General features: G+C 38.0%; 2 protein-coding genes across 4 annotated transcripts; both read left to right on the top strand.

The window, feature by feature from the left end:
• The first annotated feature begins 890 nt into the window (after positions 1-890).
• LOC127660273 (tetratricopeptide repeat protein 31-like) lies at positions 891-18,682 on the top strand. 3 transcript variants are annotated; one of them, XM_052150401.1, is made up of 18 exons: positions 891-1,060; positions 1,363-1,409; positions 1,537-1,615; positions 1,976-2,133; positions 2,222-2,305; positions 2,384-2,452; positions 3,762-3,929; positions 6,729-6,884; positions 8,123-8,192; positions 8,297-8,387; positions 8,503-8,644; positions 8,721-8,825; positions 8,951-9,041; positions 10,916-11,066; positions 11,160-11,234; positions 15,868-15,970; positions 16,705-16,811; positions 17,035-18,682. In XM_052150401.1, exons 1-18 carry the CDS (start codon positions 1,033-1,035, stop codon positions 17,156-17,158), a joined length of 1,848 nt encoding a protein of 615 aa, XP_052006361.1. In that variant the 5' UTR covers positions 891-1,032; the 3' UTR covers positions 17,159-18,682. The 3 variants fall into 3 exon arrangements, with proteins under 3 accessions (XP_052006361.1, XP_052006362.1, XP_052006360.1); XM_052150402.1 differs by having other exon boundaries at positions 2,012-2,133; positions 3,759-3,929; positions 17,035-18,681; XM_052150400.1 differs by having other exon boundaries at positions 3,759-3,929; positions 17,035-18,680.
• Positions 18,683-20,625: 1,943 nt separating this feature from the next.
• Positions 20,626-24,826, top strand: LOC127661039 (alpha-internexin-like). Its single transcript, XM_052151585.1, has 3 exons — positions 20,626-21,753; positions 23,323-23,447; positions 23,640-24,826. The coding sequence occupies exons 1-3, from the start codon at positions 20,788-20,790 to the stop codon at positions 23,698-23,700; spliced, it is 1,152 nt and encodes a 383-aa protein (XP_052007545.1). The 5' UTR covers positions 20,626-20,787; the 3' UTR covers positions 23,701-24,826.
• The last annotated feature ends 385 nt before the right edge of the window (positions 24,827-25,211 follow it).

Genomic DNA, 25,211 nt, shown 5'->3' with positions numbered 1-25,211 from the left:
CATTCAAAGGGTGATGCTGGAGTTTTGTCAACCCTAATCCAGCTAACATATCTGTATAAACCAAATGGCTTGAGACATTCACACTTATTGCATTCACTCTAGACTCAGAAAGTGATTGAATCATAAACAAAGGCCACCAATCAAAGAATGGGACTGCCCTCCATGAACCATTGCAGAAAAAGGTGATAGAATAGATTTGCATGAGAAACATTTATTAATTCACACACACAGAGTCAAAGCAAAGACAACAAACAAGTATATAACCATAGGTACTATATGATCTCACAAAATCACAATGCTTCTTGAATACCTGATAGAATGTGTATCGCTTTAGATTTTCATGTTATCCCACAACTAGACAAAATAGTTTGCTAAATACATTTTAAGTAGCAGAGTAGGTACAATTTAACAGACTGACAAATAAATAATATTTAGTTTGCACTATTGAAAAGGTATTTTAATCCCACACTCTGTGTAGGCTGACGTGGAATATTGGAGTGTTTTCCCTCTTAGCAAGAAAACTCTCGAAGTCCAGGGGTTCCAAGTGTCAAAGGTTAGACGGTCTGGTCACCATTCATTTGCATTGTATGAATGTACAGAGCTGAGACAATCTTCTGTAATCTTTGTTTGTGTTCTGCTGAAGAAAGAAAGTCATACATATCTGGGATGGCATGAGGTAAATAATGAGATACTTTTCATTTTGGGATGAAGTATACCTTTAACACATACAACCAAATAATCCACCTAAAGAGTTTCTCATCCTCAGACACACCTACATTTTCCCAAGGGGATAAATTGATATCTTTCATCTTAAATCAAACAATAAAATCTCTTTTCAACCACGTGGTGGACTTCGTGTTGCGTTAATTAAGCGAAAGCGCATGCGCGTACTGTGCAGACGGAGGTGGAGAGGAATCTCTAAAGAAAACACTACGATTGGAAGGATATTAAGTCATTTAGAAGTTATCTAGTTTACTTAAACATTTTCTAATTTATAATTAACTTGTCTCACATATAAATATATTCACTAAAATGTCTAGAAAAGACACCATGGGACCCGGTAAGTATTGTATGCATTCGACTCGTTTCATGTCGTCTTCTAAAACTTTACCAGCTCAGCCGAACACATGTAGCTCCTACAACAATGGCGAAGACGTGCCGTTTATCAGAAGACGCTTCGTATGACTAAACTATTTCTTGTTATTCAGATTATATCTTAAAAACCTATATATATATATATATGTTTTACAAACGTATCGAAAGGAGCATGTTTGAATCACGTTAAATCACTATTCGTGTGGCTGTGTTTTATGTAAATCCTGTGAAAACCTTTAAAATATCCCTTTGCAATACTTTTCACAGAGTACTTCCGCTATCGTGATGATGAACGTCGAACGACGATGACTCACGTAAGTTCGGAGTCACTACATTTTGTGTATTAGGTTATCAGCCAGGAACACAGTACTGCCTTATTTTTATTTTCATCTGTAGTGATAAGTTTGAGTTTGTAGTTCTCATCGTTCTCTCCTTTCTTAGGAAACTATGGTAGATTTGATAAATAGCAGACGTTCGAAGCAATCCCTCTTAGATGCCTTAAGTTTTGGTTATGGATTTGGTAAGATATTTCTTTGTTTTCCTCACAAATGCACCTCTCTCACTCATTGTCATACTTGGTCTCTTGGATACTACATATGTAGGAGGGCAGGTCTGACTTTCAGATTGGTCCATTATTGGAACGGCAGTAATTTTAGACTATTCCAGATGTCTCGCTTTTGCTTGTGCTCTTCAGTCCATGTGCATTTAGCTTCTTTCCAAGAAGGTATCTGATTCAGCAACTTTTGAGGTAAAAAATAAACATGAGTCAAACCTGCCCAGATATTCTTATAAAATCATTAGAGCTTGGTATAATCTGTACACTTGTTATCCTTTCTCTCTGCTTATTGTTTTAAATTGTTTTATTGTTTTGGTATTAAAGTTCCTGAAGCTGCGTTTGCGCCTTATATGTCGTCAGATGATGAAGATTATGATGATGGTGATAGATATGGTGTCCCTAGAAACCATAGTTATTGTGGCTTTCCTCGAAACTTCCTTGGTAGAGGCCTGCCAAAACCCTCCAAACACATAACACCAGAGGTTTGTGTCAAAAACCTATGCTGATAGCTGATTGCGGAATTACTTTAGAACAAATATATTTGTTACAAATAAATGTTTTGTTTCCTAGGAAGCAGAAAGAAATGCCAATGAACTAGTGGATGAAGAGGAGAAACTTAAGAAAAAAGCAGAGAGGAAAAAACAGAAAAAGCTGGTGAGCGCACACGCAAAAAGCTATTTTCTTAAATGAATCATAAAAGATTGAAAGTTATATCTTTTTGAAATGTAACAGAGACAGAAGGAGAGACGTCGGCAGGAAAAAGTAGAGAAGGAAAATGCAGATAAAGATAAAAATAAACCGGTGAGAGAAAATAAATTATTATTTTAAATAATAATTAAAAATTGTATTTATTAAATTATTATATGTACTATTATCTACTGTGTTGATTAAATATTATTAGGCAAAATTGTGCTGTTGTAAATTATCATCACTTTGCATAAGGGATGTGCTCAAGTAATCGCTTTAAATATTAAACTAGCAAAAACATCTATTTTCTTTTGTGCCTTTGAACTGAAACTGTTTTTCATTAGTTCTCCCAAAATTAAAATGCTTTAGAAGGCTTGGAAAGTATGATATATATATATATATATATATATATATATATATATATATACTCACCCTGGCAGCCAAAAGTTTGGAATAATGTACAGATTTTGTTGTTTCGGAAGGAAACCTGAGATTGGAAATCTGCACATGTTATCACATGGCTTGTTGAGCGCATTACCACTGAGACATAGCATGTGTGGAAGCCCACGCTATTCTCCGCGGCATCCATGCACAACTCGCCATGTGCCCCACCGAGAGCGAGCACCACATTATGGTGACCACGAGGAGGTTACCCCATGTGACTCTACCCACCGTAGCATCCGGGCCATTTGGTTGCTTTGGAAGCCTGACTGGAGTCACTCAGCATGCCCTGGATTTGAACTTGCGAATCCAGGTGTGGTAGTCAGCGTTTTACTGCACTACCCAGGCCCCCAGAGTGTTATGTCTCTTAACCATGCCCATTGAGCATTTGTGGGATCAGCTAGACTGTAAGGTGCATGAGAAGTGCCCGACAAGTGCTACAGGAAGTGTGGGGTGAAACCTGAGTATCTGGACAAACTGACAGCTAGAATGGCAAGAATCTGCAAAGCTGTCATTGATGAATGTGAAGGATTTTTTGATGAGAACATTTTGAAGTAGCTTAAGATGTTCTGAACTTTTTTTTTTAATGGTAATTTTTCACGTTATTAACATCCTGATTATACATTCTGCCACTTTGGTGAATAAACGTACCAATTTCTTTCCTTAAGAGTAAAATCTGTACATTATTCCAAACTTTTCATGTGGTGTGTGTGTGTATGTATGTATTATATATATATATATATATATATATATATATATATATATATATTTTTTTTAATCTAGATCTTGTTGTTTTTTTCATAAGAAAAACTGGTTAAAAAGTGAAGAGTTAAATTTAATTCTAAATTTTAAGTGATTGATTACTCGAAATGCCAATCCCTACTTTGCATACCACCATTATTTTGTGTCTGTCTCATAGAAATGGCTCAGACTTTGTGTCATGGTGTAGTCTAAATGTTTCTTGTTTCTTTGTTTTAAGAAGCAAGTTGGCCCTCGATCACAAAACACCAAACATGCTGAAAATGATCAAATTAAAAGCAATAAATGTACATCTGTACCTTCTGGCCCTCAACATACTTCAGACTCCGTGCAAAGCAGTGATGGCAGTGATGGCAGTGATGAAGATGAGGACTCCACTACTGAACCAGAGGTTAACTTGTGTTTTCACCTTGTGTTCTCAAATCTTCAGCCATAGGACTTAAAGGGTTATTTCGCCTAAAAATTGTAATTCTCTCATCATTTACTCACCCTCATGCCATCCCAGATATGTATGACTTTACAACAGAACACAATTGAACATTTTTAGAAGAATATCTCATCTCTGTTGGTCCATGCAATGCAAGTGGATGGTGACAATCAATCGTAGTAAAAGTAATCCATATGACTCCAGTGGTTAAATTAATGTCTTTTAAAGCAAAAGGATCGCTTTAGGTGAGGAAAAAAAATCTATATTTAATCATTTTCACAATAATTGTTTATTTCCGGTCACTCTCCGATGCATGTCCATGAGGGGACTCTGTTGACATGGCCTCTCGCGTGATGTAAGTGCGTTGGCATGTTCATGTGAAAAATGACACTACAACCAGAAGTGTAGCTCGATATGTTTACAGGAGAACACCATTCCCAAGCATAATTGGTTTTGCTTTCATTTGAACATGCCAGCGTGCTTGTTTAACGCGAGCTGCAGGGTGACACGAGTCCCGTCGTTGACGTGCTTTGGAGAGCGACCAAAAGTAACTTTTTTTTTTATAAAATAGACTTAATTATTGATCTGTTTCTCACCTCTCTTTAGAAGACATATGGATGTATATGACATATGGACGTATGGATTACTTTTATTACGGTTGTCTGTGATTTTTGGAGCTTTAAAGTGCTTATCACCATCCACTTGCATTGTAGGGACCTTAAGTGTTGTGATATTCTTCTAAAAAATCTTCAATTGTGTTCTGCTAAAGAAAGACATACTATGAAGGTAATTGGTTTGCATGCACAGAGTAAGATTTGTGAAAGAGTAAATCTAATTGCAAGTGTAAAAATAAATTGCATGCGCACAGAACACATGGTAAAGGTGTTGTAACGGGGTTAAAATGGGCAAGGAGGAGGGGGGAACCGGCTGAACAAAGTAATGTTTAATGAAGCAAAAATACACAAAACACAAACACACGGCAGCTGCATGTGGTTCTCTCCTGAACTGCTGCATCCAGCTCGGCCTTATCCCTCTCCTCGGCTGATTAGCCCGATTAGGGCCTGGCCATGCAGACTCACGGCCCCACCCTCCTCCATGTCACATGCATAAATCAAATATTAGCAGTATTTTATTAATTTGCATAAGTGTAATTCATGTGTTGTGAATCTGAATTTCATATTAACACTAATACCTCCTACACACTACACGACTTTCAAAGTTGTCAGATCGTGGTACCGGTCATATTACACAACTGTCCGTCTTGTCATGGAAGTTGCAGCGTTTTCAAATTACATAAGGAATCTGCCATCGGGGTGAACACATTACAAAACATTTCACTATTGACGAATCCCCGACGACTCTGCCTGGACTCCAAATTACATTTCACATCAGAGTACACGCGAGAAGTGATACGAGATACGAAAACTAATGCATGATCATATGTTATGCATTTCAGAATGTGTATGTTTTTAATCATATATTTTATTGGTTACAATATCATAAATTACCTCCTACAGAAAAATCCACCTATTTGCTTACCCGACTATCCAAGAGAATTGGCAATTTCTCTCCAACTCTTCTCTTTCGCCACCCGGTTGTGGTACAGTTCAGAGGAAACATCATATAGGCACTGGCGTTCCTGCCAGTGTTCCACTAATTTTTCCTCCATTTCTTCGGTCCAATGAGACTTTCTTGATACCGCAGCCATGCTATTTGATGCTCTGTTGCAGGTACATGTATTCAGTCAAAACATATTCCACATTGCACGATTTGGAATCGCAGACAGGTCCAGATATTTAACATTCTAGATATCCTCTGACATCGGTGATGCATCGGTGCTTCTCTCAAATCTTATCTTTGATAGTTCATACATTCCGATCGTCGTTCACGGGAGCGAGCTCTGATTTGCCTACGATTTCGGGCTTTTGTCTCCACAAAACTGTCAGCGAGCGAAAATCAGGCTTAAAATCGTGTAGTGTAAACTATATTAGTGTGGTATGTATTTTTCTGACTGCCTTTTTTTTGTGCCAAAACATTGCAAAACTGCAATCAGCGATATGCAAGCAAAGAAAGGGTGTCATGAACAGCAAAATGGATTGACCACATATAATCAGTCTGAATAGGTGTAAAATAAACTACTGCAAATGTATAATTGACTTGGGATTGTAGTGCACATATTTTCCAGAAAAAATCAGATATACACAGTTCCATCTTCCCTTTGTTGCGCTCACACTTTTGGCACAAATGTCTCCCTGAAAACAGTTTTGCAAGCACAAGGGGGAAGGTGGGTTGACCTTCTAGTAACCAATAAAATTAGGTTTTCATTGACCAGTTTACTCTGACCTGATTGGTTTAATAACTTGACCAACAGTTTCTTCTTCATATGGCTCAGCGTCGTTCAGACACAACCACAAACAGAAGTAATTTGCAGTAGTTTGTTTTACACATTCAGACTGATTCTATGTGGCCAATCCATTTTGCTGTTCATTACACCCTTTGTGTCTTTGCTTGCATATAGCTGATTTTTGGCCAAGTTTAGGCGTCTATCACGCTTGTAACTTCATTTATGCTTTTACAAATCTTACACTGCGCATACAAATCATTTAGGCATATTTTACCTTCATACATACACATCTGGGATAACATGAGGGTGAGTAAATGATGATAGAACTATCCCTTTAATGTTCATTGTAATTTACAAAAGTGGTATGCTAATACTGGAAAGTGCTGTTATTGATGATGCTGTTTTTATGTTTGTCTTAGGAGCTTGACATGAATAGCTGCTTTGTGTCAAACGCAGCAGCCATCGCAAAGCGCAAACTAGAGGAAAAACCTAAACCTGAAAAGAAAGCTACTCTAGCAAACTCCTGCAAAGAGCATGGGTCAGAGCAGAAAGTAGCTGCGGTGCCACAAAAACAGGTTTGAAAAGAGGAAGAATGGAGTTAGAGGAGATGTAGGAATATTATTCTTTTTTTAACTATTTTATGGAGGGTTGGGTATGAAGGTAATTCTATGTATGATAGTGAATTTAAGAAATAACCAAATTAATGTTCAACGACTACAGGGCTCAATTCTCTGTAGAAAGCGCATTGTTAAAGGTGGGGTATGTGATTTTCTTTTTTGACCATTTTTTCAAAATAACTTGAAATCCTATTCCTAACCCACTTACTGGCTGTAAATTAGAAGCACTGAAATGAAAATTAAGCAACTTAATCATCTGTGGAATGGGCAGGACTCGAAAAACTCCAGCCAATCATTTTCAAGACCATCTAGAATTATTGGACAGAAAATGTGTCAATCAAACGGTCGTACCATGCCCCCCTCCCCCCACCACCCTGGCGCGTGGTCCCGTTCGTGCGCATACTCAAAGCTTGTGACCCAGTAACAGGAAGCGATTGTATTTATGTATGGAGAATAGAGCTTTTATAGTGCTAGTGGGGTTGTTCCACATTTCTATGAATCCTGTTTTGAATAGAAGACCGCTGTACAGACGCCAGGGCTGGCTATGTTCTTTTTTTTTTTACAGTTATGAGAAAATCAGCTCTACACCTTTCAAGAGTGGTATGCTGAACCCCTCCTCCTGCTGTGTCAACAATTTGCTCTGAAAAATTGTCTGACAGGTGAATGCACTGTTTGACTAGTGAGTCTAGAACACTGCTAGAACACTGCATCTGAGTTTTCAGCTGCGTGCATGATTGCGGCGTCCATGTTTTTCGAATGGGTGGAGTCAGGGCCAGCGTTGGAGGAGAGAAGGTAGGACCTTAGAGTTGTGTATTTTCAAAATCTGCCGGCCGTTTTGCAAATCACATACCCCACCTTTAATTTAAAATAAGATGGACATTTTTTAAATGAACTGACATCTTTGGCCATTCTGTTGGATGCAATTTTTTTTTTTATTTAATCAGCCGCCAAATCACACGCACATGATTTTGAGTTCAAGTTGAAATAAATTATACAAATGATGCACACTGTCAGAACTGGACTCAATATGTTGTGTATTAGCTGATACGAAAGTTGAGTGTAAATGAACTACAAGCATACAACTTGCTTGTTTTATGCATGTATTAAAGTCATGTTTTATTATATCAACCACAATCCTATTTAGGCATTTTGACAACAACCAATTTTTGACTTTGTCTTCATTCTTCTTCCTGCAGATTGATAACAACAAGGAGGTGGAGTTGGTCAATGCAAGTGATTTTATTGCAAAAAGTGTGGAGCTGGCAGGTGTGTAAATGGAGTTTAATTTGTTTAATGGATTGTAAAGACATAATTAATGGTCCTAATATAATAGTTTTTTTTTTAATATATATATATATATATATTTATAGTTTTGGGTAACCAGTATGCTGCCTCTGGAAACCTGGAGATGGCTGTGAAATATTTTACAGATGCTATAAAACACAACCCTAAAGAGTATAAGTAAGATTCCATGTCAGCAATTTCTGCCACATTATGCACCTTTTCAATACACAAGGAAAAATTAGGCAGAGGAAGTCTGTGAAGAGGTGACATTTAAAGAGTTTGTGTGTTGTAGGTTATTTGGGAATCGTTCTTCCTGCTATGAAAACATGCTGCAGTATGAAAAAGCTTTAACAGATGCTGAAATTGCACTTTCTATGAATCCCAAATGGATTAAAGGACTTTACCGAAAAGGCAAAGCGCTGGTTGGGCTAAAGGTATTATCACAACATATCTTATTCCGATTACACACAATTTCAGTTTTAACACAATTTAGTTTCCCCCCTCTATCAGAGATATTTTGAAGCCAGACTTATCTATAATGAAGTGTTAAAGCTGGACAGCACATGTAAGGATGCTGCTGAGGAGATGATGAGGGTACAGCTCATGCAGCTCATGGTGAGTGGTTGTGGGTTGGTGTAGCTAGCTAGAGGAACAACATCTATACCTGTAATATTGGCAGCAGCAGCTTCTCAGTTTTATGTGCATCTGTGTCTGTCTGATTGTGCTTGTTTCTTTGAAAGGAAATGGGATTCACTAGAGAGCAGAGTTCAAATGCCCTTATTCTTCATGGAACTATAGAAAAAGCCTTAGAAGGTTTCTCTGGAGTTCCAGGTATGATAACACTTATCAATCAATACATAAACAACATATTTTAAAAATTGACTAGTCGACTAATCTTAAGGAAGCCATCTAAAAGTATGCTGGTTTCAGGTTCACTTGACTCTTTTTGGACACATTTTATGTTTGCATATGTTCTTGCATTCAAACATAACTAGATGGAACATAGATGCAATGGCATTGTACAAAATGCAGGATTATCATCTTTTAAAGTTTGCACTACTTTTAACATGATACAGTGCCTTAAAATGCAAGACTCGATGCAGTGGCCTTAAGGCCCAAATATACTTCATTTGAAATTTGGCCAAAAAGACATTTGTTGCATTCTTTTTGGTGGTTTGTAACAGCTTGCCTGGGGTAACTTTTAGGAACATTTCTAACCAACTACTTAACACCTTCTTACTGCCATTGGTCCATGTCATAGCAAGGTGTTACCTACCTTTTTTTTTTTTCTTTTTCACCCAATTTGGAATGCCCAATTCCAATGCGCTTTAAGTCCTCGTGGTGGCGTAGTGACTCACCTCAATCCGGGTGGCGGAGGACGATTCTCCGTTGTCTCGGCATCGTATCACGTGGCTTGTTGAGCACGTTGCCGCGGAGACATAGTGCTTGTGAAGGCTTCACGCCATCCACCACGGCATCCACGCACAACTCGCCATGCGCCCCACTGAGAACAAACCACATTATAGCGACCAAGAGGAGGTTACCCCATGTGATCCTACCCTCCCTAGCAGCCGGGCCAATTTGGTTGCTTAGGAGACCTGACTGGAGTCACTCGGCACTCCCTAGATTCAAACTAGCGAACTCCAGGGGTGGTAGCAAGCGTCTTTACCACTGAGCTACCCAGGCCCCGAGCTCCACCTACCTTGACGCCGCTGAAACTGAAAGAATACACCGTTGTGTAGAGTTATCAGCAAGCGGGTGCAATTTTACCGACATCTGTATGATCATTTATGTAGAGAAATTTTCTAAGACCATGTAATGCGATTCTTTTTTTTGTTGTTTAGTTAGTGTACAAAAGGAATCAAATCACCTAAAATACTCTGATGTGCCATCTGCAGTGAGCTATATTTACACATCTACCCAAAGTAAACCTGTCATCATTCTTTTGTGTTTATTCTGCACATTAACAATTTTATACACTGATCTTTGCAGCAGTGTCATCATAAATTACAATAACAGTGTGTACTCTGCACATATTATGGTGTGTAGCGTGTTAGCGCATTTGCACCATGAATTCAAAATGTAAACAAGACAAATTAAACATTTTCTACTGCATAAATTCTGCCTTAAAATCATCATTGAGTGGTTACTTTTACTGACCTCATGTGAATTTTACTCCTAGAATGAGGCATAAAGTAAATGATAACAGATTTTAATGTCACATTAGTTTGTTTAACATGTAGCATCCACATATTTACATGTAATTCTAAACGCCACCCACAGCAGTGTGTCGGGTTTCTGAATGTTCGCAAACATTATACAGTTGCTCGGCTGTTTATAACTTCTTTTTACCTCTAAATGAAGAACGAATTAGATCTTCTCCTGAAGTATATTGAGGCCTTTAGACATTTGTTTGAACATGTCTCTAGCTGTAGTGCTGTTAAGTTTATTAATTTTAAGACGCAACATTTCCGAGAGGGTTTTGGCACAAAAAATATTAAAACTAAAAGAAAGATACAATCTTGAGAAACTAGTCAACCTCACTAATCGATAAGTCAATTGTGGGATGACTAGTCAGCCAACGTGTCCCATTCCTAAATGACAGATGATGAGTTTACATAGTTGTGAGTGGCAAATATTAAGGGACAAAAAGTTATAAAAGTATTTTGTTACGATTGCATTGATGACTCTCTTTCTCTGTCTAGGTTTTTCCCCTGTTCATGTACCCAGAGAAAGTGTGTTTATGTCTCAAGAATGCAACCCACAACCTCCAGTTAAATTCCCTCTCAGGCCTCTTCCTCAGAATCAGCATAGACCCAATATTCCAGTCACTGCTCCACTTAATCATCATCCTCCGTGAGACAAATGCATCCATATTCATGCAGCCATTCATTATGCAACCATTCAGAATTGAATGAATCCTGAAGTGTGTCTTTCATTCCTGAACAGAGAGCTATTCCCTGTCTGGGTTGGAGATCTGGTGCCTTCTATAACAGAGGGAAGAATTTATTCTTTATTCAAATCGTAAGTGACATCATTTTTTTTTTGCATAAGGATGCACCGATCCGATACCTGGATTAGTATCGGCTCCTTTACTAAAGTTTTTAACAGAAGGGTTATTGGTCTGATGAGCCTGATCCAAATCTGATACTGTGTTAGTTGTGGCACCATTTAAGTAGTCCATGTGACTGGTGCATTTCATTCAAATTCTCTTGAAGACAAATGATAGCTTTGTTAATTGAAAAAGGCTGCATTTCATAAGTACATTTATATATAGTATGCATGCACGGCGGGTTTCATTGAATGCGTGCTGCTCTGTTGACACACTCAATGCATGTGCTATTGTGTGCCTGAGCTGTTTTCAGCACAATATATGAGTGCTTCACACAAACAACATTTTAGATGTTTGGTTCACTTATACATGCATTGAGAACTGCACCATAGGATAATTTCACCAGATTTTAATAAGCATATGAAACTACTGTGACCTAGGCTACATATTGACACAAAAAGGACTTTCTGTAGTGTTCTGCAAGAATAAAAGCATGAGGGTTTAAGACATTGAGTATCTATTACTATTGTACAATACAATTTTTAAAGTTAATAAATAATAATAATAGTAACTGTTAATATTATCGTTATTATTTGTTTACAAATGACAAAAATATTTAAGTTGACTGGCTTCCAAACAATAATTGTGTGATTGAAAAGTAGACTTACAGTATATTCTATTAGAACTAAAGTGAAAATATATACAGTGGGTACGGAAAGTATTCAGACCCCCTTAAATTTTTCACTCTTTGTTATATTGCAGCCATTTGCTAAAATCATTTAAGTTCATTTTTTTTCCTCATTATTGTACACACAGCACCCCATATTGACAGAAAAACACAGAATTGTTGACATTTTTGCACATTTATTAAAAAAGAAAAACTGAAATATCACATGGTCCTAAGTATTCAGACCCTTTGCTGTGACACTCATATATTTAACTCAGGTGCTGTCCATTTCCTCTGATCATCCTTGAGATGGTTCTACACCTTCAATTGAGTCCAGCTGTGTTTGATTATACTGATTGGACTTGATTAGGAAAGTCACACACCTGTCTGTATAAGACCTTACAGCTCACAGTGCATGTCAGAGCAAATGAGAATCATGAGGTCAAAGGAACTGCCTGAAGAGCTCAGAGACAGAATTGTGGCAAGGCACAGATCTGGCCATGGTTACAAAAAAATGTCTGCTGCCCTTAAGGTTCATAAGAGCACAGTGGCCTCCATAATCCTTAAATGGAAGACGTTTGGGATGACCAGAACCCTTCCTAGAGCTGGCCGTCCGGCCAAACTGAGCTATCGGGGGAGAAGAGCCTTGGTGAGAGAGGTAAAGAAGAACCCAAAGATCACTGTGCCTGAGCTCCAGAGATGCAGTCGGGAGATGGGAGAAAGTTGTAGTAAGTCAACCATCACTGCAGCTATCCACCAGTCGGGGCTTTATGGCAGAGTGGCCCGACGGAAGCCTCTCCTCAGTGCAAGACACATGAAAGCCCGCATGGAGTTTGCTAAAAAACACCTGAAGGACTCCAAGATGGTGATAAATAAGATTCTCTGGTCTGATGAGACCAAGATAGAACTTTTGGCCTTAATTCTAAGCGGTATGTGTGGAGAAAACCAGGCACTGCTCATCACCTGTCCAATACAGTCTCAACAGTGAAGCATGGTGGTGGCAGCATCATGCTGTGGGGGTGTTTTTCAGCTGCAGGGACAGGACGACTGGTTGCAATCGAGGGAAAGATGAATGCGCCAAGTACAGGGATATCCTGGATCGAAAACCTTCTCCAGAGTGCTCTGGACCTCAGACTGGGCCAAGGTTCACCTTCCAACAAGACAATGACCCTAAGCACACCGCTAAAATAACGGAGTGGCTTCACAACAACTCCGTGACTGTTCTTGAATGGCCCAGCCAGAGCCCTGACTTAAACCCAATTGAGCATCTCTGGAGAGACCTGAAAATGGCTGTCCACCAACGTTTACCATCCAACCTGACAGCACTGGAGAGGATCTGCAAGGAGGAATGGCAGAGGATACCCAAATCCAGATGTGAAAAACTTTTGCATCTTTCCCAAAAAGACTCATGGCTGTATTAGATCAAAAGGGTGCTTCTACTAAATACTGAACAAAGGGTCTGAATACTCAGGACCATGTGATATTTCAGTTTTTCTTTTTTAATAAATGTGCAAAAATGTCAACAATTCTGTGTTTTTCTGTCAATATGGGGTGCTGTGTGTACAATAATGAGGAAAAAAATTAACTTAAATGATTTTAGCAAATGGCTGCAATATAACAAAGAGTGAAAAATGTAAGGGGGTCTGAATACTTTCTGTACCCACTGTGTGTGTGTATGTATGTATATATATATATATATATTTTTTTTTTTAAGTCCAGATACAAGTCTAAAAAAAGAAAGAAAGAATATGACTTCAGATCGATTGCATTCTTGCACTAAAATAGGCTAGATGAAGCTCAGCAAAACAATTTAACCAAAACCAGGTATCTCAAGGCACATTTTAAAGTTATTTTTAACTTGACACGGCATTTAAAAAAACAGATCTCCTGCACGAGATGCTGAATAAACGCAAAACAAAGACATTTGTCTATCATGTTTACATAGAAAAACAAGTGGTTTACTGGATGGTTGCAAAAGCGTTCCGTGTGAACAGCCCCTTATAGTAGGTGGATTTTTTTTGGCCATTGTGTCTTACACTCTTATCGGCATTTCTCAGATTAAGCTATGGGTTTGTCTGTAATGGAGTTCAAGTTAGAAATCTGTGTCTCAAGATCCTCCTATTCTGTTCCTTTCTGTTGTTTTGTGTCTGTTTGAACCGCCCCGCTTTACCAACGAGTTCACGTGAATACCACTGCTACCTGGGAATAAATTCTACCCTACCACACAGCTGTAATTATTGAAATTTAATTCCGCGTTCATCACTTCTCACCGGAGCTTACGGTACGCCTATGTCATACGCCGGAACTCAACTCTCGTGAACGCGCAGACGGCAGTTACCGGAAGCCAGTGATTATTGTTTATAAAGTTAAAAATATGGGTCGTTTTCTTACAAAATCGCTTCGCTTCAGAAGGCCTTTATTAACCCCCTGGAGTCGTATGGATTACTTTTTTGATGAATGGATGTGCTTTTTTGGGCTTCAAAATCTAAGGTCCCATTCACTCCCATTATAAAGCTTGGAAGAGCCAGGATATTTTTTTATATAACTCTGATTGTGTTTGGCTGAAAGAAGAAAGTCGTATACACCTAGGATGGCTTAAGGGTGGGTAAATGATGGGCTAATTTTCATTTTTGGGTGAACTAACCCTTTAATGAAATTTAATGTGGGACATTTACCATTCCAAATGAAGGACTTTGCTATGCTATCAAATTGCTTGAAATAAGAGAGGGGTACGTCTATAGGGAGAGACTGTAGCAGGTAGTTGAATTTTAATAACATTAACCTTCCCAATCATCAATAAATGTAATGATGCCCACATCGCTCAAACCTTTTTATTAAAAGGTAAACAGTAAATCACCCATTTGCTGGGAATAAAATACCCAAATACTTAATGCCCTATTTGGGTCATAACTTAATCGGTTAGCCACAATTTTTGACAATATTTTAACGTCTAGCTGGATCAGAGAAATTGGACCGTAACTCTTACATCCACTTGAATCTTTGTCATTTTTAAGAATCAGACTGATACGGACTTGTAACATTGGTTGGCAGAAGCTTTCCATTCGTTAATGATTCCATATAAATTTCTAGCAAAAGTGGAGCCAGTTCTGTAGCATAAGATCTAAAAAAAACTCTGCGGCGAAGCCATCTGGCTCCCTCGTCAAGCTCCTCCAAGGTTTTTTTTTCAGTTTAGGAGGTTCTAATGGCTCCACAATGTATCTAATATCCTCATCAGTAGATGAAGAGGTGGAACTATAAAAATCAAGATAGAATTATTTTTAATATCAATAGCTGAGGTAAATATTTAACCACCAGCAGATTTGGAGAATGGTAGAAAAAGACTCTTTCTGCTTTATATATCTAGCCAGAGGTTTTCCTGCCTTGTCCCCCCAACTATGACTGTCTTGCCTTGAATAGCCAAAACCTCAACTTCCTCGACAAAATAGTATTGACATTTCACATTTTTAAAATATAGTAGTGATCTAATCTGACCTAAGACAGGGAATGTTTTTATGATTAAATGTCAGGAATTGTGAAAAATGTGTTTAAATGTATTTGGTTAAGGTGTAATTAAACTTCTGACTTATAATACAAATTTGAATTTAGTTTATTTGCACAATTGACAGCCCTAGTTAGATGTTAGTGTTTCTTTACATATAAAATAATACCCCCAATCAGTTCCACTCAATGAGTTCTAGATATTCTATTCTGATTTTAAAAATCACTAGTATCGGATTAGTTTCAGCCAATACTGAGAGTTCAGGTATCGAAATCGGATCAGGAAAGTAAAGGTGGTATCGGTGCATCCCTAGTTTTGCACTGTGCAAACATCAATTCTTTACCAGTATGATGTTGCTTAAATTAACATTGGTCCAATGGAGTGCCTTTCAAGTTATGTAAATTATTATTTTTATTTTTTTTCAATATTTTTGGAACAGTGTTGGGCCAGTCCATAGTGTAAGAGTGTTGCCTGCAAGACGCTGTGCATTTGTTAACTACACCAGGAAGGAGGACTCTGAGACTGCTATCCAAGATTTCAATGTATGTTTGTCTGTTGAATATTTTTTTCTGAATGTGATGGATTTTATCTCTCTGATTAATTTGGGTATATTATATTTATAATGTCCATTTTTCCAACACATGAAAGAAATTCTCTCAGCCAATGCTGTAATTCAGGGGTGCTCATTATGCTGATCACAAGACAACCACTGGTTGATTTTGTTAACAGGATAAAAGGGAAAGAGAGTAGAGAGAGAGAAACTACACTCTTTTTTTATAGAATTAAACAAAAATTTTCATTTTACTCAAACATACCTATAAATAGTAAATCCAGAGAAACTGATAATTTTGCAGTGGTCTCTTGAATTATTTTCAGAACTCTGTGTGTGTGTATATGTTAACATGCATAATTTGTACTGGTACAATAAAAAGTGAGTTCTGCGTAGAGTAATATAAAATCATGATTAAATCAATGTTTTTACCTAGCCCTAGTATTAACAATGTGGTGTTTATACAAGCAGATTTGTCCCGTTACTAGAAGTTCAGTGGATTGTTAGGTATGCAGGTGACCTTATTGCTTGCTGTATATGTCTGAGCCATGACTGGTTGTGATGTCCAAGCTTCCCTAAGCTCGGACATCACAACCAGTCATGGCTTAGACATATACACCATTGTATATGTACCATTGTGCCACATAAATGGATGTCTTTAAGTGTGGATGGAATCACTTGTAAATGCTAACTGACAGGGAAAAATTAACTCTTTGTGTGTTGCAGGGCCATGCTATTGATGGGAGAGCTCTAGTGGTCCGTTATCCAGATAGGAAACACACACATCTTGGAGTGTCCAGAGATGCATCTACAGAGTCCCCAGTGAAGGCTGGGTGAGTGAGCTTGCTGATTCTGCATTGGACATGATTAAAATTGTATAAATGTTTTCAGGTTAGAAATACAGCTTTAAGTTTATATGACTTTTAAGTGGCATAAGGATTTTGAACTTGAATTAAAGTAGTGGAATTGCTATACAGCAAAAATAGTTTGTAGTTTTATAGTTATGTTGTTATAATATTCTTAAAATGATTAATCTTTTCTTTCCTGTCCTCTTAGCAATCAGCCTGATGAATGTTATTTTTGGAGGAGAACCGGTTGCATTAAGATGGATCGCTGCACTTTCCAGCATATACCAGAAAACAAGGGCATTGACAGAAATAAAGAGAAATCATACCTCTAATTCAGAGCATAAAGCTAGAAGGATTTGTGCCAATAAACACATCACAAAACACAATGTAATTGGTTAGGTACAAAAAAAACACATGTCTTAAACCCCCTTTGTGGGGCAGCGGTCATTTTTTGTTATTACACCTAATTATATTTTCTTTAAATATCTCTGTCTATAAACAAGTTATTGAGAGTTTTTAGTTGGACAACAGGTATGAGGGCTTAACCAGCTTTATCCTTTGTGTTAATTAATACAATCCCTTTTACTACAAGTCAAGTATTGTTTTTAAATGTTTTGAAAATGTGTAGCTTTACATTTTTAAGACTGTCAAAATTGTAATTGTCAATTAAAGTTAACTGCAATTTTCTTTTTTTTTTTTCTTTTGCTGTTTGCTAAAACCCTTTTGATAAAAGACCTTGTCTGAGGGTTTAAAAACCAGAAGTATCGTTAAACTATTGAGAGTTCATATTTGGACCTTAAAAAGGGATTTCAGCTTACAGGCCTTAACCCTTTTAATGTTAATGTAGAAATGGGCATGAGCTTATTAAGAATTGTATCCTATAAGAAACGTATTATTAATATCCTGTTGTCATACCGTCTTGATGAGGGAAGATTTGCATTCAGTTTTACCAATGACATGTTCTCTGAAAAAATAAAAAGGTACACTGAGGAATAAAAGCCCTTTTTTTATATATATAATTTAAAGCTCCTGTTTTTTTTTTTAAAGCTCTCCTTTATGTTTGATTATGTGTACTGTATGTTTGTCTCCAACTGCAGTGAATTCCAAATATTTGTTATGTTTAAGGAAACAGCATTTAATGAAGGTCTCTTTCATGTCATGATTCTCTCAAATCATTTGGAAGTCAATGATATGTCAATGTTGGATTCCACCTGAGATCGCAGAATCCCAAATTGCACTTCTGCACCTAAGGACTATTAAATCGTTGGGAAATATTTTTTAATATTTTTCCTGTCTCTTTTGTAAAACAAACAGAGAGCAACACATGTTTTAGCAATTGTAATCGGAACATACTTTCTTTCACTCATACACTGTCCACATGATTGAAATAGGAAAGAGCGATCTACATGTGAACGTAGCAGACTTGAATAAAAGTGAAAATGGTGATACTCATATCCACAAACCAGTCAATTTACACATGAAAGTTTCAGATATTTAATAAACAAATACATATGTCAATGTTTACTTAATTGTAATATTGACATCTATTATTTGTGGAAGAAAACATTTTTCTTTCATGTTTTGACACCTGTGTGATTGTAAATAGAACATTTGTCTGCACTTTACTTGAAAACATTTTCACATTCCTTAAGATGGTCAAGACAAATCAGCTGGGATAAAATCCCTGTTTTCAGCTGTTGAGATATTGCTGAATGCGCACATTAATGTTTATTCTCATTCAAAGTCAATGTCGCACAATTGCAGCCAATAAAAATGAAGGTAAGATGAACTTATATTGCGCACTCAAATGTTCCTTGTCTCTACATGATTTACAAGTTCTTTCTGTTTAGGGTAATGTTTGTTTCAAAACTGTTGCTGCCTAGAATTTTTGCATCCTCAGCATGAACTTCCTTAGAACTTTCATTATAGCTGCTGTTCTGCTTACATTTGAAGGAAAGGAACAAAGACATGTTACATACATGCTATTTTCCATTCTTAACATATTTGCATTGTGTCTTAATAAAAATGTGTGCTTTGCTAATAAGTTCAGCTGAATCACTGGAATTTTATGTTTTAAGGGTTCAATGTCAAAGGCCCTCCTCACACTTTGGTTGCATAATAGTGGGGTTCCATTCTTTGTTGAAAGACCATTACTTTTGGAGGAGCTAGAGGTCAAATGGAAAAGGACATGGAATTAGTGCACCTGTTTGAGAATGGAGAGGTTAGACTGGAGGCTCAGTTTCAGTCTTATAGGAACAGAGCCAATTGTTTTCTGACCAGATCTTGAAAGGAAATTTTTCAATTCTGTTGGAAAACATAACAGTTGTAGATGCAGGTATCTTCAAATGTGTAGTCTGCTCTTACTAGGATGTTGGGGGGATCTCTGATAAAATTCAACAGGTAGGCAAGTAAACATATTTAATAAGAATCTTTAAAAATGTCGTGTTTATCAAACAAGATGCATACAGATGGGTGTCAAAGGAGGCTGTCATTCACAAAAGGTATTTGGGGACTTCAGTCAAAATGTCTGAATGTCTTTGCATTATAATAAAATAAAGCCAAATGGCATTTAGTTTAAAACAGAACAAACAAATTATTTTTCTATTATGTTTTGGTTTTCATGGTTAAAAGTGGGAGGATCGCCAAACTGGATCGCACAACATTAAAGTCAAGGGCCCCTGGACTCTGGTCCCATTGGCCTGGTAGATAATCCATCCCTGGGTGTGGGCCAGATCTGGCCCATGCACTATTGTGAGTAGAAAAGATGAGTGTGGCCCAGATTTGGCCCAGAGATTGTTAAATGAATGATTATGGCCCAGATGCAACCCACAGTGTGTAAATTGAAGGAGGAACTGGTGTGGAACATATGTGGCCAAAAGAAAGCTAATATGATTGACCTTATAGTTCAGATGTGGCCTGATAATGTCACATGGTGTTAACTGGGCTATCATATTCAAATAAAATGACAAGTTTTTTATTTTTGTTGAAGTTCATGAGTTGTTAATATACAGAAAAGTGCAAAACAGTTTAAAAGCATAGTTTACCCCAAAATTACATTCGGGGCTACAGGCAAAACATTAGGGTCTGAAGCCCCGGAAAAATTACCTGGCGAGTGGCGACGCGAATGGTGCTTACTGAAAGCAAAAGATGTCAGCAAGAAGAAACGCCAATCCTGGGAGAGAGTGACCTAGACAGAAAAGTTTTCTTTCAAGCAATAACTTAACACCATATATCATGAACTTATGCTATCCTTTATTATTTCTACAAATTGTATTTTGAGAAAAGAAATACACATCAAATAGCATTATTAAATAGAATAATTAAACAATTATGTTTCAATCGTTTTCATACTTTGTGTGGTTGTCTAATAAATTGTATGTAACTGTATGGAGTTAAAAAAAAAACACTATATTATTATTCGTATCCTGTTATGGGTCTTGATACTTGGTATATATGTTAATCTATGTCACTATGTTTCTCTATTGTTCTAATCACCACAATATTTACTGACATTTTCCTTCCATGTCCTTAATCAAACTGCATGGATTTCATCACAGTCTGTTTTAACATAGACTGATGTCACCATTTGAATCATATTAAAAACATTTGTCTGAAAAATGCAGTGACCCTAAACATATAAATTTCCCTACTTCCTCTGATATGCTTCTTTGGCCAAAAAAGAAACACAAAACCAATCAGCAGCATCATGACACTGCTGAGAACACTCATTGGCTAAGAAAGCAGAGGCAAGCTGTGTGTGTATGAGGGGAGAAGGTGTATGTGTGTCCTGTATAAAGCAGACTGCTCTGCAGCATTTCTGAACTGGTGCAGTGCCGGTTCATCTCCACCAATGGTGTGCAGAACAAGGGGGACTTAAAGAGAACAACTTCTCAAACCAACAAATCAACATCATTTGAAAACCAAACAAAAAAGAAACAAAACAAAAAACAAATCCTGCACCATGAGCTTCAAACCTTTCATCTCTTCCTCCCTATCCCGTCGATGGGACGACTCCCCCACCACCTACCGGCTCTCCAAGGGGCCTTCCTCCAGGTGGCCAATGGGTTTTGAGCCACTGCAGCACTGGGAGCAGATGAACCTGAGTCAGGCGAATGTAGTGAATGCAGTGCTGTTGGAGCTGCGTGCCGAGGAAAGGGAACAGTTGGTGGGGCTGAACAACCGCTTCGCATCCTACATTGAGAAGGTGAGGCACCTTGAGCAGCAAAATCGGGCACTGCTTCTGCCGCTGGAGGCCCTTCGGCGTGGTCAGAGTCAGCCTTCCAGGGTGCAGCAGCTCTACATACAAGAGGTACGGGGTCTCAGGGAGCAGTTGCATCAAGAGGCCCAGAATAAAGCACGCATGGAGGCGCAGAGGGACCAGTTGCGGGAGACCCATGCACAGCTGCACGAACGCTGGGAGGAAGAGGCACGCCTGCGTATTCAGGCAGAAGAAGACCTGCAGCGGCTGAAGGAGGAGGCGAGCAGGGCCGTGCTGTGTAGATGTGATGCAAAAGCCAGTGTGGCCTCACTGGCGCAGGAGCTGGCGTTCCTGAAGCAAGTGTTTGCAGAAGAGCAAGAGGGGCTGAGGGTCCAGCTACAGGTGGCCAGCCTAAATGTGGAGCTGGACACAAGTAGACCAGACCTGTCGGCTGCTCTCAGAGAGATCCGAGCACAGTTTGATAGCCTGGCTGGACGCAACATGCAGACAGCTGAAGCCTGGTATCGGGGAAAGGTGGCAAGTGTAGTGGAGCTGACTGATAAACAGGAGGAGGCTGTGCGCTTGGTGCGTGAGGAGACAACTGAGTACCGACAGCTGCTGCAGTCCCGTTCCGCAGAGGTTGAGGGACTGAGGAATGTCATTGAGTCACTGAACACACAACAAGGGGAACTAGAGGAAATGCAGAACACGGAAGTCAACAAGTACCAGGTATATTTCAAATGAAAACTATACTACCCTACAAAGGCGAAATGTAGTAACTACGGCAACACTAAAACTGTGAAAAATGGCTTCAGAGTTTTTTTAATGTTCAGCCCAATGTGGATAACAATATAGTCTCCCTCTGATTCCTGAATTTTAGTATTGAGCCAACCCCAACTTTCACAGGTCAGATCATCGTCTAAGAGACTCAATATTGGTTATGAGTTTCGACAAATTGTGTAACTATTGCATTTGGCCTTTGCAGGGCACTAAATCACTAGCAATTAGTAGCATTGAATCTCAAGGAATATTCCTGGTTCAATACAAGTTAAGCTCAATCAACAGAAATTGTGGCATATGTTGATTACCCCCAAAAATTACTTTTTTTAAAGAAAATCAAAAATCAAGGTTACAGAGAGGCACTTACAATGGAAGTGAATGAGGCCAATGTTTGGAGGGTTTAAAGGCAGATATTTGAAGCTTATAATTTTATAAAATAACTTTATTATGGGACTGGCGACCTGTCCAGGGTGTCCCCCGCCTTTCGCCCAATGTTAGCTGGGATAGGCTCCAGCCCCCCGCGACCCTGTACACAGGATAAGCGGTTGACGATGGATGGATGGATGGAACTTTATTATGTAAAAAAGTGTGTATTATTGGAGCTGTAAAGTTGTTTATATCATAATTTTTATGGTCATTTTAGGGTTTTAAAGTTTACCACATTTCGTCGTCACTGCAACAAAGTTGTAAAATTGGATATAACTTTACACAGATATGGTAGCAAGTGATTTTATCACACTAAAATCATGTTAACTTGCATGTTGTTTATGTCTTGTGGCTATACTTTTAAAATAGTGAATATTTTAATGTTGACGATTGGCCCCTTTCAAATCCCAATTCAGTAATGTGTCTCACTGTAACCAAGATTTTTTTTTTTTTTAAGAAATGAGGGACGAGTTGGATTGAATTTTTGTGGTAATCAACATTTTGCCACAAATGCTGTCGATTGGGCTTAACTTGTATTGAATCTGGAATATTTCTTTATTACAAAAAAGTTACCAATGACTGGGCACCACATATTTCTATATGGAGACTACAGCATTCTGAGAAAATAAAGTGAGGCCATCATACCATTGACTGTAGAGTTATGATTCATGTTGATAATTCATGCCAAAGCAGAAAATAATAATTATTCACATTTATGCACATAACTTTGTGTTGAAACTGAGGTGCGAAACAAGTTACAGAGATAAGTTATGTGCTGTTGTACATACATAAAACAGTCTCAACATTGATGGAATTCTGTTTCTAATGTGTCCTCCCATTTTTTCCATTGTTAGGTTTAATTTAAATGCATTTGCAACCAAATAATGAATCTGCGAACTGTTACTGATGCTGACTCATTCCAATAAATGCAGAGTCATAACTGTTTCTATGGACAAACTGAGCAATTACAAATAAAATATATTTTAAATGGGAAAGACTGTGGTCTTTGGCACAAATATAGCATGTTTCTGTCAGTTTTTAATCATATTGGTATGGATTTATTCTTTAAATGTTTCTGTGAACTGGTTGTAGGGGAAGATAAGTGACCTAGAGAGGGACATTGCTGAAGCGAAAGAGGAAATGTCACGCTATTTGCGGGACTACCAAGATCTGCTTAATGTGAAGATGGCTTTGGATGTTGAGATTGCGGCTTACAGGTATAGTTCTTCACATCATTTAAAACAGTTTCACAGCTAAAGTAGATTGTTTACATTTTTCTAATAGATTCCTATGCTTTTATATATTTAAAAAAATTGTAATTCAAAGACATAAATTGAGATCACAAATACACTGATGTGTTTTTTTTATTGTCTTTTATTTTATACTAACCTTGACTTTTGTCTCAACAGGAAACTCCTGGAGGGAGAAGAAATTCGATTTACATATTCCACCGTCCCACTCCTTGCCTAAACACCTGAAAACCCGAAACCCCTGGTCCCTAACGATGATACCCATACATCATTTTCTTAGTTTGAATACTGTTGTGCCAAATTAACAATTTTTTTATCATAAAATTACCCCCTAGGTCCTGAAATACATAATCATAAACATCATGAAGCACCTAAATTTGCTTTTCCAAACCACCCAACTAACCTAGACCCCCTTTGCCACATCAAATCAATTTTGCATCTACCTCTATCCCTAGTTCTTCAATTACCTGACCCCAAACATCTAACCATGAAACTAAAATAGCAAATCATTGCTCTAAAGACTGACGAGCCCTTGTGTCACACAAGAGGTACATAAAAAGAGGTCCCCCTTCTTCTTTACACTCTAAATAAAAATAAGGCCACCTTGGAGACATTGCTAAGAGCAGCACTCACTCAGCCAGAGCTCAGTGTCATGTTGGTCGATTCTTGTGGTAGACCTTAGAATGGTTCGACTTGTAGAACAGTACTTAAGGTGTTGTTCTGCAAGTAAATCCAAAGCTAATTCTCTTAATGTTTGATTCATAGCACCCATTGAGAATCTGATTAGCCAGTGATCCCCTGCTATGCAAACTTTTAACCAATTGTTTGTGGAGGTGGATTGTTGTTAAATGTAATAAAAATGTTGTTAAAAGTGCAATGGACTTAAGATAATTTAAGCTTAACTGAAGCTTAATTTCTTAATATGACAAAAGACCAAGAATCAGCCAACAGGAAGTGTCGCGCATTCCGGCTCTTTAGCTTTCATGTAGTAAAAGCAAAAGTTGAGTTGTTAGCTTATAGAATGTATTACTTCCATTGAATGTAGTAGAACTTAATTTGCTCATTGTATGTTTTCTGCTTCTCATATTGTTTTGTTGAGGATATCTGATTGTTTTACACAGTGTTTGACTTGACAAAAGCATGACTGAAAATCAAGAGTAGGATAAACTTGATGTTAAAAGACAAATGTCATGCTAACATCTGCTTCTGTTGCGCCATATAGTTTAATGTAAGCAAATTATCAGTAATTTGGTAAATGAACAAGAAACCGAGCCTGTTTACCACAACAGTCTCTGAACTAATTGTATGTTTGCACCAAAATACATCCTAAATAACAAATACAATGAAACCTCTTGTTGAGCACGTCTCTGTATGTGTGAGTGTGTCTGCATGCTTTAAGTATGTGAATATGAGAGCTTTTTCACAGACCTCATTCAGAATTTTTGATGGGAATGTGACTTCCTGGTTACCTAAATTATTGTGAGAGCCACATGTGACATTCATACACTTTCCCTGTGTTCCAAACGGATGATGGCACTTCTAAGGGATTACAATCATTATCGCCATGTTGCCTGTCATAGTCGACCATACTGAACATAACTGAACATAGCTACCATGTTCCAAAAACCAGCTTGAACACCTTGAGCCAGTATGACCAGCTAGAAGCAGGTCAAAGATGGTCTTGCATCTTGAACCAGCTAAAGACAAGCATAGATCAGCTAGAAACCAGCT

Source organism: Xyrauchen texanus, chromosome 20, assembly GCF_025860055.1.
Source record: "Xyrauchen texanus isolate HMW12.3.18 chromosome 20, RBS_HiC_50CHRs, whole genome shotgun sequence".
Taxonomy (NCBI): domain Eukaryota; kingdom Metazoa; phylum Chordata; class Actinopteri; order Cypriniformes; family Catostomidae; genus Xyrauchen; species Xyrauchen texanus.
Note: the sequence above shows the minus strand (reverse complement) of the source record. Positions and strands in the feature narration are given on the sequence as shown.